The following is a 16538-nucleotide window of genomic DNA, read 5'->3' on the forward strand; positions in this document are numbered from 1 at the left end:
GGAGAGAAGAACGTCAGGGTGGATCTCCTCAGCAGAGAAAGACAGGTTCTCACAACGGAGTGGACCCTACATCACGAGGTATGCAACAGGCTTTGGGAACTGTGGGGACAACTGACAATAGACCTCTTTGCGACGCAGAAGACAAAGAGAATACCTGTTTATTGCTCGCCAATTCCAGATCAGGAAGCAGTGGCAGTGGACGCTTTCCTCATGGATTGGGAAAGACTAAATGCGTACGCCTTCCCCCCATTCAAGATCCTAGACAGAGTCCTGAAAAAGTTCAGGGAATCAGTCAACGCCCGAATGATACTGATAGCTCCGTTTTAGCCCACGAGACCCTGGATCACGGAGGTGATGGAATGGCTGGTAGACATCCCCAGATCATTACCCTGTCGGAGCAATCTACTCAAACAGCCACACTTAGAGAGATACCATCAAAATCTCCTCGCTCTCAACCTAACTGCCTTTTTACTATCGAAAAACTGGCAAGAGCAAAGGGCTTTTCGAGGGAAGCTGCGAGAGCAATCGCAAGAACGAGGAGGACGTCCACGATCAAATTATATCAATCTAAGTGGGACGTCTTTAGAGAATGGTGCAGGATTAGAAACATTTCCTCTTCCAATACCTCTATAGTTCAAATAGCAGACTTTTTGTTATTTCTAAGAAACCAACAGAAACTAGCGGTCTCTACCATCAAAGGATACCGTAGTATGCTTGCATCCGTTTTTCGTCATAGGAACATTGACTTATCAGGAGACAAGGATCTCTCGGACCTCATAAGGTCTTTCGAGACGGCTAAAAGGAGGGACAATCCAACCCCCTCTTGGAATTTGGATGTTGTCCTGTCATTTTTGACTTCGAGTAGGTTTGAACCCCTCGACAAGGCTTCATGGAAGGACCTCACCAAGAAGACTATTCTTGGTTGCGTTGGCAACGGCCAAGAGAATAGGAGAACTGCAAGCCTTTAGCAAGAATGTAGGCTTCAGTGGGGAAAATGCAGTCTGCTCGCTACAACTGGGCTTTTTCGCTAAAAATGAGAATCCTTCTCATCCATGGCCTAGATCCTTTACCATCCCAGGGTTATCTCATATAGTTGGACAGGAGAAAGAGATAGGACTTTGTCCAGTGAGAGCTCTTAAGTTTTACTTACAGAAAACCAAACACTTAAGAGGACAGACGGATAATCTCCGGTGTTCGGTAAAGAAGCCTTCACTGCCTTTGTCGAAGAACGCACTGTCGTTCGTTATAAAAGACTTGATAAGGGAAGCTCACCAGAACTGTGAGGAGAAAAGCTTTCCAATCCTCAAAGTCAAGGCGCACGAGGTAAGAGCTGTGGCTACTTCGATGGTGTATCGACACAACAAGTCGATGAAGGCTATTTTAGAAGCAACTTTTTGGAGAAGCAAGTTGATCTTCGCAGATTCCTACCTCAAAGAGGTACAGACCCAAAATGAAGATTGTTGCTCCCTGGGTCCGTACGTTGCCTCCGGCGCCGTAGTTGGAGAAGGTGCTACTGCCTCTAACCCGTAACCTCTTTTGCTTTTTCTATACCCTTGCTTTTCTTGAACTTGGTATCACAGGTTGTCTGAGAAGGTTGTCGCAACCTTCCACAGTCTGGGATGCAAGTCTCAGTCAGGCTTTTTTTTATGGTGTGTGTTTGTAGTGTGTTAGTTGGTCAGGTGGTCAGCTCATTGTCCATGGCTTTGCCGGGATAGCAAGGGTGGTGGTCTAGTCATGTTAAGGTCGAGGACCGTGTGACAGCCCCACAGAAACTTTCCACAGCCCCCTGGGTGGATCGCTGGGTCTCTTAAGGAATGCAGGCTAATGAGGCAGGAAAACTTTGAAGCCAGCTTCCTTATCAGGTAAGAACCAGATTATTATTGTCAGCTAATTGTAGCAATTATTTTACGAATTCCCAATGGTGTATAGGTTCTCTAACCCACCACCAAAGGTGTTAATCAGCTATATATATGTAACTACCAGGGAAGTTAGATGTTTAAAAATGTTATTTTCATTTTAAAATAAGTTTTTAAATATACTTACCTGGTAGTTACATATATAGAAGGTCCCACCCTCCTCACCTCTGAGAACAGGGGCATGGAATTTCTGAGGACAAATGGGAATGGTTCCAGATACCTACATAGAGGGAGCACAGGTATGATCACCTGACCATCTATCGGCGATAGCCGCGAATTTTGAATTTCTGCTATGCGGGCGACGAATCGGCGGGATTAACTATATATATGTAACTACCAGGTAAGTATATTTAAAAACTTATTTTAAAATGAAAATACCATTACTGTACTGCTTAGAGTACCATACTGTAATATTAATGTAATCGCATCAAAATAAAGTAATCATTGCATACTGTAAGCATGTAAAGTGTATTTTTTTTCATGAAACTTACCTGACAGATATATATATAGCTGTATTCTGACGTCCGACAGAATTTCAAAATTCGCGGCACACGTAGTGGGGCGGTCAGGTGGTAGTACCCATTCCCGCCGCTGGGCGGCGGATATCAGGAACCATTCCCATTTTTGTTCTATTCATATTTTTCTGTCGCCGGTGCTGCAAAACATCTGTTACAGTACCTCGTCTAGGATTTTTTCATTATCTCGTTAATATTATCTGGATTGACTTTTGTATAGACTTCTGGATTGTTGGATTGGCACGCGGAAATAGTGGATTGGTTTTGATTTTGGATTGGCTTTTCTAGATTCAGTATGTCTGGATCAAGTTCGGGAAGTTTCAGAGTGTGTGTGAGGAGTGAATGTAAGGTGAGGCTTCTTAAACCTTCAGTTGATCCTCACACAGTTGTATGGATTGCAGGGGGCATGTTTGCGTGGTTTGATGATCGGTGCAATGAATGTAAGGATTTGGATGATGATAAATGGAGGATGTATGAGACCTATCGGCGTAAATTAGAGCGCGATAGAGTCAGGAGGTCTTCCTCCAAGGGCAGCTCTACTAAAGGTAAGGATAGTAACATTTCTCCTCCTCTAACACCAGTAGATTTTGCCCAACCTAATCCTGTTTTGTTGCCTTCGGGCCCCAGTGCTGTGTCTGGAGAAGGTAACACCCTTTCTCTGATTCTAGAGTCTATTCGTGCTCTCGAATCTAAAGTTTTGGCCCTAGAAAACCGGCCCAGTGAAAGTTTGTATTAGTGCCCCTAGTGCTGTGGAGGGGGGGGCGTCAGATCGGCCCCATAATGCCTCTAGGCCTAGACCTCTATCGGACTCCCAGGACTCAGGGAGTGGGTATGTCGAAAGCCGCAAGAGGGTTACGGGGGCTCCCCACCGATCTGGCGTCCCTTCGGCAGGCCTTGTTGCTAAATCCCAGGCTGCCAAGGAGCGCGCACGAGCACGTATCCTTAAAGATTGCTTTTCGTCCTCCGAAGCGTCCTCCCCGCGCAAGGGGTGGAGCGCTCGGAGAGACTCGCGTCCGTTGAAAAGGACTTTTCGCTTTGAGGACGCTTCACGTCCTATGTCTCCTCTTTCGTCAGAGGACGCTTATGACGCCTTTCCTCCTCAGAAGAGAGGAAGGCTTTCTACCGATGAGGACGTTCGTTTTCACGCACAGGCGTGTTCACCTGAGAGGCAGATAGCTGTACCTGCTAGAAGGAAGGAGGCGTCCCCTCGCCCCTCGCCTTCTCGCAGTCTCAGTCCTGCCCCTTCTTTTGCTCCTTCGTCACCTACGAAGGATATCCTTGTGTCCCTTCAGGACCAGATTACGTCGCTGATGGCTCAGAGGACTTGCCAGCAGCAGTCGAGCCTAAGCGTAGGAAGGACGTTCGGCTGCCCGTCAAGAGGACGAAGCGGCCTCATTCTCTCTCAGCTCGCTCGTCTCTCTCTCCGCCTCCGGATCGTCAACGTTCTCGCTCTACCTAGCAGATCTTTTACTCTCTCAGGAGAGGACGCTCGTCAGGGGGGGGACCCCCCCCCCGGGGGGGTCGGCGTTCGAAGCAGGACGCTTTGCGCTCTCGGCAAGTAGCGGTTGAGGACGCTCGGCAGGACGCTTTGAGCTCTCTCAAGACTCTTTTAAGGACGCTCGGCAGGGACGCTCGTCGGACGCGCGGCGGCCGCGAAGCAGGACGCTTTCTGGTTATAGACAGACGCTTTTTGAGGACGCTCCGCAGGACGCTCGCCGTGTGAAGCAGGACGCTTTTCGAGCGAAGCAGGACGCTTTGGAGACTGCAAAGCAGGACGCTCGCTTGTCTAGGCAGGACGCTTTTGGCGCTGCTCGTCAGGAAGCTCGCGCTTCCTTTCGTAGGGGAGCTTCTGTTAAGACAGTTAAAGACGGTGGCTTCTCAAGGATGCTTCTCTGTCTTTTCGAAGATGTTCCGTGCATCTAAAGATCAACGTACGGCTGCTTGCCGTACCTGTAGTGGATACTTCCAACCAACGGAAGTCTTTATTCAGGATTGAGCCTAAGGGACGTACTCCCTCTCCTGATAGGCGTTCTCCAGTTCCTCTTAGGGAGGAAGGGGAGCTTAGTAGTCCAGGAGTTCCGTAGAGGAAGAACAGCCGGTAGCTTCAGCTGTCTCGGCGGACTACAAGGTTCTTGTTAGGCTGTTACGTTCAGCATTCGGGGACAAGTTCCAGCCGACAGCACCTAGGTCTCCTCCCTCACAACTTTCGTCGTCCAAGACCGTAAAGACCCCTGAATTCGTCGAAATGAAGACGTCTCTGTCGACCAAGAGGGCGTTTAAGAAACTTCAAGACTTTATGTCCAGAAGGAAGGATCAGGGCAAGAGCACTTTCGCCCATCCACCCTCTAGACTCGCCGGGAAAAAGGAGGAGTTTGGTATGAGACCAAGGAGGATGTGGGGATAAAGGTCCCTTCGTCCGCGTTGGGGTGACTTCTCCAGTTTAGTGGACGCCCAGAGGAGGTCTCTCTTAGCGTCTGCTAAGGTGACCTGGACTCCGGTTGAGACTGACCACCACTGAAGGGACTTCTTCGTACCCTTAATGTTTTTAATTTCCTAGACTGGTGTCTGGGAGTTTTGGACCTTCAGTCTAGAAGTCCTGATTCTCTCAGTCTGGGGGAGCTGTCCAGCGTGTTGTCATGTATGGACAAGGCCGTCAGGGATGGTTCGGAGGAGCTAGTTTCGAATTTTGGAACTGCCTTCCTGAAGAAAAAGAGCACTGCTGTGCAATTTTACTGCTAAGTCGGTATCTCCCGCTCAGAAAGCGGAATTGCTCTTTGCGCCTCTTTCGGACCATCTCTTCCCCCAGGCTATGGTAAAGGATCTTGCACAGAGTTTGCAAGAAAAGGCGACCATCCCAGGACCTCTTGGTTCAGTCTTCAAGACGTCCAGCGGTTCCTTCCACGTCAACATTCAGCAAACCCCCGAAGAAAGTCAACCCTTTCGCGGGGCACCCCCTCGAGAGCAGCTCCTCGAGGGAGAGGTTTTTCGAGAGGAAGAGCTTCATTCAACCGAAAAACAGCAAATGAAGATCTCGTCCTTCAGACACCAGTCGGGGCCAGACTGGAATTCTTTGCGGAGTCTTGGAGGCAGAGAGGAGCGGATCCTTGGACCCTCAAGATAGTAGAACGGGGTACAAGATCCCTTTTCTTCATCCTCCTCCTTTGACTTCAACTCCCAGAGACCTCTCTCCATCCTATCAGGGAGAGAAGAAAAGTGTTCTTTTCGATCTCTTAGACCAGATGGTCGAAAAAAGAGCGGTGGAACAAGTCTTGGACCTAGAGTCACCGGGCTTCTACAACAGGATTTTTCCTAGTGCCGAAGCAGTCGTCAGGTTGGCGCCCGGTCCTGGATGTGAGCAGGCTAAATCTTTTTGTAGAAAAGATAAAGTTCAGAATGGAGACGCCTCAGTCGGTGCTGGAGCATTGAGACCTGGCGACTGGATGGTGTCTCTAGACCTGCAGGACGCATACTTCCACGTCCCAGTCCACCCTCTTTCAAGGAAGTACCTGAGATTCGTCTTGGACAACAGGGTTTGGCAGTTCAGAGCCCTTTGTTTCGGTCTCAGCACGGCCCAATGGTTTTCACAATGATTATGAGGAATGTAGCGAAGTGGCTCCATTCGTCAGGAATCAGGATATCCCTCTACCTCGACGATTGGCTGATCAGAGCGTCGTCGAGGCAGAAGTGTCTGAAGGACCTTCAGTTTACGCTAGCCCTAGCAAAGTCTCTGGGTCTGTTGGTCAACACCGAAAAGTCGCATCTGACCCCGACACAGTCCATCGTGTATCTGGGGATTCAGATGGATTCAGTGGCTTTTCGGGCGTTTCCATCCCAGGAACGTCAGCGACTGGGGTTAGAGAAAGTCGCAGCCTTCCTAGAGAGAGAAGCTTGTTCGGTGAGGGAGTGGATGAGTCTGCTGGGCACCATTTCCTCACTAGAAAAGTTTGTCTCGCTGGGAAGACTGCACCTCAGGCCTCTTCAATTCTTCCTTGCGGAAGAATGGACGTCGAAAGGGGACCTGAATGCGATCCTAAGGATCTCCAACGAAGTAAGAGTACACTTAAGATGGTGGCTCGACCCTCAGAAGTTACGAGAGGGCCTCTCCTTAAATCTTCTGAGCCCCTGACCTAGTGTTGTTCTCAGACGCTTCCACTTCCGGTTGGGGAGCACACTAGGGGGGGAAGAAGTGTCAGGGCTCCTGGAGAGGGGAACAGGTAGCCTGGCACATCAATGTAAAGGAACTGGCAGCGATATTCCTGTCGCTGCAGTTCTTCGAAGAAAAACTGTCAAGCAAGGTTGTTCAAGTCAACTCGGACAGTACCACAGCCCTTGCGTATCTAAAGAATCAGGGAGGGACTCGCTCCAGATCCCTTTTTCTCCTGGCGAAGGAAGTTCTGCTATGGGCAGACGCAAGGCACATCAAGATCCTGACAAGATTCGTGGCAGGGGTTCAGAATGTCAGGGCGGACCTTCTCAGCCGCCGGAATCAGATTCTACCAACAGAATGGACCTTGCACCAGGAAGTCTGTCAAAAGTTATGGAAATTGTGGGGACGTCCTCTAGTAGACCTGTTCGCTACATCAAGGACGAAGAGGCTTCCTCTGTATTGCTCCCCGGTTATGGACCCAGGGGCAATTGCAGTGGACGCGTTGCTCTGGAACTGGACAGACCTGGATCTTTACGCCTTTCCCCCATTCAAGATCATGGGGGACGTAATGAGAAAGTTCGCAGCGTCAGAAGGGACAAGGTTGACTCTGATTGCCCCCAATGTGGCAGCCAAGAGAGTGGTTCACAGGAGGTCATGACGTTCCTTGTGGACTTCCCAAGAACGTTGCCCTGGAGGAGAGATCTACTCAGACAGCCTCACTTCAAAAGGTTTCACCAAAACCTCTCCGCTCTGGCCCTGACTGCGTTCAGACTATCGAAAAGCTGGCCAGAGCGAGAGGCTTTTCAAAGGCAGCTGCGAGAGCAATCGCTAATGCTCGAAGAGCCTCTTCAAGAGCTGTCTACCAGTCTAAGTGGTCTTCCTTCAGGGCATGGTGCAAGAAGGAAGGAATTTCCTCTTCCACGACCTCTGTGAATCAGATAGCAGATTTCTTACTCCATCTAAGAATGTGCAAAAATTGGCAGTTCCTACAATCAAGGGTTATAGGAGTATGTTGTCTGCCGTTTTTCGCCACAGAGGGATGGACCTCTCCGACAATAAGGATCTGCACGATCTCTTAAGGTTCGTTTGAAACTACAAAATTCACAAGCAAGACCGCCCTCATGAATTTGATGTGGTGTTGAAACATCTGATGCTAAGACTCCTTTGAGCCTCTCCATGAAGGCTTCTCTAAGGGACTTAACGAGGAAAACGCTTTTCCTAACTTCTCTGGCGACGGCGAAGAGAGTTAGTGAAAACATCCAAGCGTTCAGTAGCCCCCTAGTGGGTTTCAAGGGAGACAACGCTGTCTGCTCGTTGAACCCTTCTTTCTTGGCTAAGAACGAGAACCCGTCTAATCCTTGGCCAAAGAGCTTTGAAATCAAAGGAATATCGAGTCTCGTGGGTCAAGAACCAGAGAGAGCCTGTGCCCTGTCAGGGCTCTCAAGTTCTATGTGAATAGGACTAGAGAGATAAGAGGTCCCTCGGGTAATCTCTGGTGCTCGGTGAAGAGACCGGATTTGCCGTTGTCGAAGATGCTGTTGCTTTCTTCTTGAGGGACGTCATTAAAGAGGCTCATTCATCTTGCCAGAAGACTGATATGAGCCTCTTTAAAGTGAAAGCTCACGAGGTCAGAGCCGTAGCTACCTCTCTTGCCTTCCAAAGGAACATGTCTATCAGAGATATTCTTGATAGCACCTTCTGGAGGAGCAATTCCGTATTCGCCTCACATTACCTCCGGGATGTGAGGACGATTTACGAGAACTGTAGTTCTTTGGGACCTTACATTTCGGCAGACACAGTTTTGGGGGCTGAAGGTAGCTCTCTCCCTATCCCTTAGCTTAGTTAGGTTAGTTTATTGTGTTTTTTGGTTGATGGTGAGATCTTCTGTGAAAATCTCCCATTCCATAGTGTTAATATCAGGGGTTTTTTGCGTTAGTTGGTCAGGTGGTGGTCGGTTGCTGTGTTACTGCCATATGTTTGCCCAGATGGTCTTGTCGCATTGTGGTCACGCCCCCGTTGACAGAGCATCCAGAGAGCGCCAGCACTACAGGTCAACACCTGGCTGGCAACTCTGATAAAGCATAAGCAGGCTTTAGGTGACAGTAATCACATAGTCTACTTTGCTATCAGGTAAGGAACCAATAAGTTAATCTTTTATTTTAATTTAAATTTCCTAAAAAGTCCTAGTCTGTCTCTACCCACCATCCGAAGGTGTGATTCAGCTATATATATATCTGTCAGGTAAGTTTCATGAACAAAATGTTATTGTTATAATACAATTAAGTTTGTTCATACTTTACCTGGCAGATGATATATACATTAGAGTGCCCACCCTCCTCCCCTCAGGAGACAAGGGCCATGAATAAATATGAATAGAAAATGGGAATGGTTCCTGATATCGCCCACCAGCGGCGGGAATGGGTACTACCACCTGACCGCCCCACTACGTGTGCCGCGAATTTTGAAATTCTGTCGGACGTCAGAAATACAGCTATATATATATCTGCCAGGTAAGTATGAACAAACTTAATTGTATTATAACAATAACATTTTGTCTTGAAAAATGCATTCCCCAAGGAATTATTCCTTGAAGAGGCTTTTCATTATGAAGATATGACAATGATATATAAGATATGTGTTTTATTATGATATATGACAATAATATATAAGGTAAAAATGGTTTTATTACGTTTACACTTCGTCGCCGATCGCAAACAATAATACGATAAATCTATGACAACTATCGTTTGTAAGGCTGCAGTGTTCAGAGAAGTTGATTACATTATACCAAAGCAATAATGAAGTTCGAATTGAAAATTAATGTTTTCTTAAATGTTATTACTACTGTAATTAGACTGAGAAGTGGTCCAAGGAAAAACCCGTGATTAACTGAATCCATGATTTCTGATCCGTGACTATAAAACTGTGCAAACATTACGACAATCGGATGAAAAAATTTATGATTTTTTCGGCAGTTACCACTCGAACATTAGGAAATTTTTCTTTTTTAAATTCACCATAAATCAAATATTGTGCTATAGACTTCCAATTTGTTGCAAAATGAAGGTAATTGATTGAATATTACTAGATTGTAAGATTTTAGCTTACAATTGCAGTTTTCAACCATTTCGGTCAAGTTAAAGTTGACCAAAGGTCAAATTTTTTCTATTTATCATGATTTATATGAAAATATTTCAAAACTGATAAAAGCTACAACCATGAGTTATTTATTGTTGTATTCTCCATGAAATTGCGCACATTTTTATATATAAAACTTTGTAACGGCTAATTTAAAACATTGCAAACATTACGACAAACTGAAGAAAGAATTTCTGAGATTTTTGGCAGTTACTGCGCGGACATAAGGAAAAAGTTTTTTTCAAAAATTCACCATAAATCGAAATATTGTGCTTGAGTTTTCCAAATTGTTGCAAAATAAAGGTAAATGATTGAATATTACTAGAATGTAAGAGTTTTAGCTTACAATTGCGTTTTTCGACCATTTCGGTCGAGTCAGAGTTGACCAAAGGTTGAAATTTTGGCACTTTTCGTGATTTATATAAAAATATTTCAAAACTGATAAAAGCTACAACCATGGGCTGTTTTTGTTGTATTCTACATGAAATTGTGCACATTTTCATATACAGTGGACCCCCTGTATTCGCGTTCTCCCGATTCGCGGACTCACACATTCGCGGATTTCTCTTGGGAACGTTTCCCTGCATTATTCGCGGAAAATTCGCGCATTCACGGTATTTTTCTATGAGAAATATCCACAAATTCCTGGTTTTTGTTATCAATTTCATCATAAAATGCACTTTTTGTGATAAAACTATTAAAAAAACTAAGTATGAACATTTTTAGTGGTTTTTCTTAAGTTTTAACTAACAAAATAGGCTGTTTTTAGCGTTTTTATAGGGGTTCCAAACATTCGCGGATTCTAACTATTCGCGGGGGGCGTCTGGTACGCATCCCCCGCGAATACGGGGGGACCACTGTGACGACTAATTTAAAATGGTGCAAAAATTGTGTCAAAGTGACGAAATAATTTTTGAGATGTGTCACTGATACTTTTTAGTGCAATAAAAAAGAAATTCGCGCTTGCGCGCCTGGGTAACGATTGTAAACAAAACAACGCCTTGATCCGTGAGCTCCCAGCATCCCCCAAGGCGCGTGATTCAAAAGTTTTTGGATGGTAGGCCTATAAGTATTTTTCCGCGAATTTTTAAAAAACTTTTCTATGTCAATGTAAATTACGTCCAGTCGGCACCCGACAGACGATTTATCTCGACATAAAATACGTCCAATAGGTGTTTAAGAGTTAATGAATGTTTATCATTGGAAAAACCTGCAAATAGGTGAATTTCCTGCGAATAATTGGTAGATATTGTCCAAAGAAAAATCCGCGAATATGTGAGTCCGCAAATTTTGAGAACGCGAATACTGGGAGTCGCCTGTAATAAGTCTCAGGCCTAGTTGGCTGTCTTGGCAATGAAATTGTAGGCTAAAGGAAAGCATGGTTGATGACCATTTCTTCAAATGTGTAACAGGGCTAGCATAAATCTCATTAACACTATTAGCAGCCAAGCATGAGAAGAAACACTCCACGAGTCAAATGAGGTAAGGACAGTTTCAGTTGAGATCCATATGGAGAAAATCCAAGAATGCAGTCCATGGACTTCAGCAATTAAACACTGGAGGCATAAGAAAAGACTTAAGTAAGCAGAGATGGAGGGAAAAGGAAAAAGAATAGAGAATTACGGGTAGCAAGATGTGAAGAAACTGAAGAGTCAGAAAAAGTAGGTAGAATATAGTACTTTCCTTGACAAATTCTGTGGAGCAATTTCAAAATTTTGTTGTCACTAGAATGCTGGTTTGTGGAGGCAGCATGGCAATAGGTACAGTCTTCCAAAGAAACCTGGTGGGTGACAGTCAGATGTGTAGATGGCATCATGGAAATATGCCTTGCAGTGAAGGAGTGTGAAGAGCAGTTGACAGAGGTCTTCATAGTAGAACATTTATATGATTTCTTCTGTGTGAAGAGAAACCAGCAATTCTTCAACAAATTATGATACATATCACATACAGGCTTATTTGAATACTACTGTTTACCCCAGAAAGACATATATGTTGAGTCTTTGTTAAGCGTAGACAAAAGCTATGTACAAGTTCAACTAGTCAATTAACCCTTAAACGCCGACTGGACGTATTTTACGTCGACATTTTTTGTCTCTCGGGTGCCGACTGGACGTATTTTACGTCGACATACAAAAGTTTTTTTAAAAATTCGCGGAAAAATACTCTTAGGCCTACCAGCCGAAAACTCTTGAATCACGCGCCTTGGGGGATGCTGGGAGTTCACGGATCAAGGTGTTGTTTTGTTTACAATCGTTACGCAGGCGCGCAAGCGCGAATTTCTTTCTTGCCGCACTAAAAAGTATCTGTGACACATCTCGGAAATTATTTCGTCACTTTGACATAATTTTTGTACCATTTTAAATTAGCCGTTACATGGAGTATTATATATGAAAATGTGCGCATTTTTATGTAGAATACAAAAAAAAAAATACTCATGATTGTAGCTTTTATCGGTTTTGAGATATTTTCATATAAATAACGATAAGTGCCAAAATTTCAACCTTCGGTCAACTTTGACTCTACCGAAATGGTCGAAAAACGCTATTGTAAGCTAAAACTCTTATATTTTAGTAATATTCAATCATTTACCTTAATTTTGCAACTAATTGGAAGTCTCTAGCACAATATTTCTATTTATGGTGAATTTATGAAAAAACTTTTTCCTTACGTCCGCGCAGTAACTTCCGAAAAAAATCATACATGTGATTGTGGTAATGTTTGCACCATTTTAAATTAGCCGTTACATAAAGTTTTATATATGAAAATGTGCGCAATTTCATGCACAATACAACTAAAAATAACCCATGGTTGTAGCTTTTATCAATTTTGAAATATTTTCATATAAAAAATGATAAGTGACAAATTTTCAACCTTCGGTCAACTTTGACTCTACCGAAATGGTCGAAAAGCGCAATTGTAAGCTAAAATGCTTATATTCTAGTAATATTCAATCATTTACCTTCATTTTCCAACAAATTGGAAGTCTCTAGCACAATATTTCGATTTATGGTGAATTTATGAAAAAAATAACATTTTCTTTATGTCCGCGTGGTAACTCTTCCGAAAAAATCATACGTGCGATTGTGGTAATGTTTGCACCATTTTAAATTAGCCTTTACATAAAGTTTTATATATGAAAATGTGCGCAATTTCATGTAGAATACAACAAAAAATAATTGAAGGTTGTAGCTTTTCTGATTTTTGAAATATTTGCATATAAATCACGATAAATAGAAAAAAAACCAAGTTCGGTCAACTTTGACTCTACCGAAATGGTCGAAAAACGCAATTGTAAGCTAAAACTCTTACAGTCTAGTAATATTCAGTCATTTATCTTCATCTTGAAACAAATTCGAAGTCTCTAGCACAATATTTAGATTTATGGTGAATTTAAAAAAAAACTTACTTTCCCTCCTCGCACGGATTCTCCGCCACAAATCTCCGAAATAGGTACGTCCCATTCTCGGAATATTTGCTCCATTTCATATTAGGCATTTCATAGAGTTTTATATATGAAAATGTGCGCAATTTCATGTAGAATAAAACGAAAAATATTTGAAGGTTGTAGCTTTTCTTATTTCCGAAATAATTGCATATAAAAAAATATATATAAAAAAATTCGACATTCGGTCAACTTTAACTCGTCAGATATGGTCGAAAACTGCATTTGTAAGCTAATACTCTTACAGTATAGTAATATTCAATCATTTGTCTTCATTTTGAAAGAAATTGGAAGTCTCTAGGACAATATTTAGATTTATGGTGAATTTTTGAAAAAAATATTTGTTTACGTCCGCGCATTACGAATTCATGCATTATATTGTGGTAATATTTTCTCTGTGTTGCTTTTATTGTTTTACAATGTGTTATATACCAAAATGATCGCAATTTAGTGTACATTACAACGGAAAAAAAGTAACTTGTTACCTTTAACTATTTTGCGCACAGCGCGATTTGAATACAATTATATATGAAATTTTGTTTTTGCGCTATCATATATCGCATTATTTATATATGATAATGATAATTTTTTTCATTTCTGATGGTTGCATACTAAACTTGAGCCAATGACAAAAATGAAGCCAAAAATGAACTCTTAATCTTGAAAACTAAGCGCGCTGTGATTTTTTGAAAAAAATATTTTTTCCGCTTCCGCGCTCACTCTAAAACACCTCCGGCACACGGGAGACATTTTTTTTTTTTACCGCTTCGGCGTTTAAGGGTTAAGACAATTATGCTGAGGCATGGTAAACAGTATGTACTAGGACTATGCACAGCAGCTCTCCCTGGAGAAAGAATCACATTATTTCAAAATTGTTAAATGACAAAAATTCAAAATAGCAGAGTAAAAGGGCCGTTGTGTATATAGGCACCATAGGAACTTGTCCTGAGTGGTAACGTTGGTGTGACTGGGTACAGGCAGAGTCTGGTTATGGGGGGGGGTTGTTCCATTCCTGGGGGTTGCTGATAAGTGAAAACTCCCATTAACCAAAACTTATCGATTTATGGTTATATAAGCACAATTATGGCACTTCTGTCAGGTATGCTATGGCACCATAACTATTATTGGTGCCTTATGGTGTCGATAACTGGAAATTGACCTGTTATGGCACCATAAATTGCCGATTTTATGGCACTAGACAAGCACCATAAAACCAGATCGCCAATAGCTGAGTCCGCCGATAACCGAGGACTGCCTGTATTTCCTTATTAACAGAAATAAGACTGTATGTGATTAATGGGTTTGTCATGAAACAATATGACTTGTGAAACTGCTAAAACTATTTGATAAATTTATTACATGTAAGGAAACTACTGAAAAACACCGATATTCAGTAGAAAGATTTAATTATTGAAAACTATGTAGAAAAGTGTCTTGTTAATAAAGTAATGAAAAAATTGCATTTCACAAAAACATTAATACAGTAACTGTTTAATAATGTATATTGGAAAAATTGTACGACTGTACTAAAACTTTAATACAGTAACAGGATTAAAAGCTAGATAAAAAGCATGAGCACTGAGTGGTAAAAAAATGACAAAAGGCTTTTATTGAGTGTGTTTAGAAACAATTAAATCTTCATGCCATCTAAATCTTGGCAGTATTCTGATAAATGGTTGTGGAAGTAATAAGAAAATATTTGACTATGGTTGGAACTATGCATATATAAGTACTGAATGCACACCATAAAGTTGCACATATAAGTTATATACAGAGCTGTACCCACTGATTGGTAAACATTAATAAAAAGGAGAGAATGTAAGTATGATTGACACTCAGTGCATAGAATTTCTAAGTTGAGTACTGTACATTGTGTCTCCTTGCCTTGAATGTACACTGTATGATAAGCATTTAGGATTTCAATTGATAAATGGCAGGTAACAGAAATGATGAAAGAGAAATGAATGACTCAGTACATGTTAAATTGTATACGTACGTATTGGTAAAATGTGAGACTGTTCATTGGAATATTATAATGGTAATGAGAAAATTTTACAGACTCCTTTAAAGAAAAATTCTCAGAATTCAGTCATCTGAAACTGCTTTAGCATTTGTAAGGTAGCAGCACAGCACAAGTGAAAAATTTAAGGACTTATTACTGCTACAAGACCTTAGATAACCACAAGGAACCTCCCTACCCTCATCATCACCACCCAGGCTAGGAAGAAAAAATTTTGGACTTTGATATACAGTTAAATAGTACAAGAGAATATTTGGTATATTCTATTGTATGAAGAATTTGATTAATTTAAATCATGTGCTGTTCACCTCAGGTTACAAAGTCAACATTTTTGAAGTGTAAGTTTGACTAAATTATTACAAATTACAATGAACAGCAGGATATGTGTCAATTACCATTGCAGTTATGATGCTAGATAAATAATCATTCATTAACAACAAAATACAGAAAGATATCAAGTGTGTGATTGTATTCGACAGTATCGCATAATGTACTATTGTTTGATTAGATAAATAATATGTATACCTAAACAATCCCTCAGTATATATAACAGATTTGGTATGTGAAGTAGATCAGATTTTTTAGTGCTCCCAGTAGTTATTTTCATTATTTGATATTTTCAAGGACTTCTATTACCCATTGTTATAAAAACCTGTTTAGATAAATTGTTATGTGAAAGCTTCTTAAGTAACTGTATGTGTGAGTCTGTACAATAATGCTGTGTAATTTTGTTTGGATTATTTAAGTAATTGAATATTAATGTTTTCAGGTGCTTACATTGAGATGCGGGACAATAGATGGACTCACATTGCAGAAATGGTTATAGGGTCAAGGATGTCAGCCTTTTGTGTAAATTCTCATAATGATGAGAAAGTCCTTCGAAGCCTCTTTCAGGGAATAAATTTTGGAGGTCTCACGCCTACAATTATTTGTTGCAAATTTAGACCTGTAAGTGTGTTTTCAGTTCATACCAAATTAGGCAGTTGTACAACGTAAAATTCTTTGTAATGTCATTTTATCTTTTGGCTACATTATCATCTATCTTACTTTTCATCAGTTTTGTTCCACCCCTTTCCACCTAGATGCCCAATTTGGTAAACTTTGCAATTATCAATTCTTTAATCCAGCTGCATGTAAGTCTAGAAATGTCATATTAAAACGTTTTGGAACTGCTGAAACTGTTTTAAACAAAATTTCTTTATGAGAGCAAGTTTTGCAAAAAGTCCAATAGTTTCATCACTTGTAGACTGTTCTGTAAAATCTTGTTAAATTGAATCTAAATGTCAAAATAGAGTGCAGTCATATTAAATTTCAAAAGGGAATTAAATTATTTTAATCTGCATACAACAACAGTAAAGTT

At 41.9% G+C, this 16538-nt stretch overlaps 1 protein-coding gene across 3 annotated transcripts in view; it reads left to right on the forward strand.

The window, feature by feature from the left end:
• Positions 1 to 16538, forward strand: part of LOC135227060 (structural maintenance of chromosomes protein 6-like) — a 287005-nt gene that overhangs the window by 156134 nt on the left and 114333 nt on the right. For all 3 annotated transcript variants that reach the window (XM_064266876.1, XM_064266875.1, XM_064266877.1), the window contains exon 13: positions 15948 to 16126. In XM_064266876.1, the coding sequence (XP_064122946.1) occupies positions 15948 to 16126 (179 nt within the window). The remainder of the gene's footprint in view (positions 1 to 15947; positions 16127 to 16538) is intronic.

This window comes from Macrobrachium nipponense, chromosome 15 (genome assembly GCF_015104395.2).
Source record: "Macrobrachium nipponense isolate FS-2020 chromosome 15, ASM1510439v2, whole genome shotgun sequence".
In the NCBI taxonomy this organism is placed as follows: Eukaryota; Metazoa; Arthropoda; class Malacostraca; order Decapoda; family Palaemonidae; genus Macrobrachium; species Macrobrachium nipponense.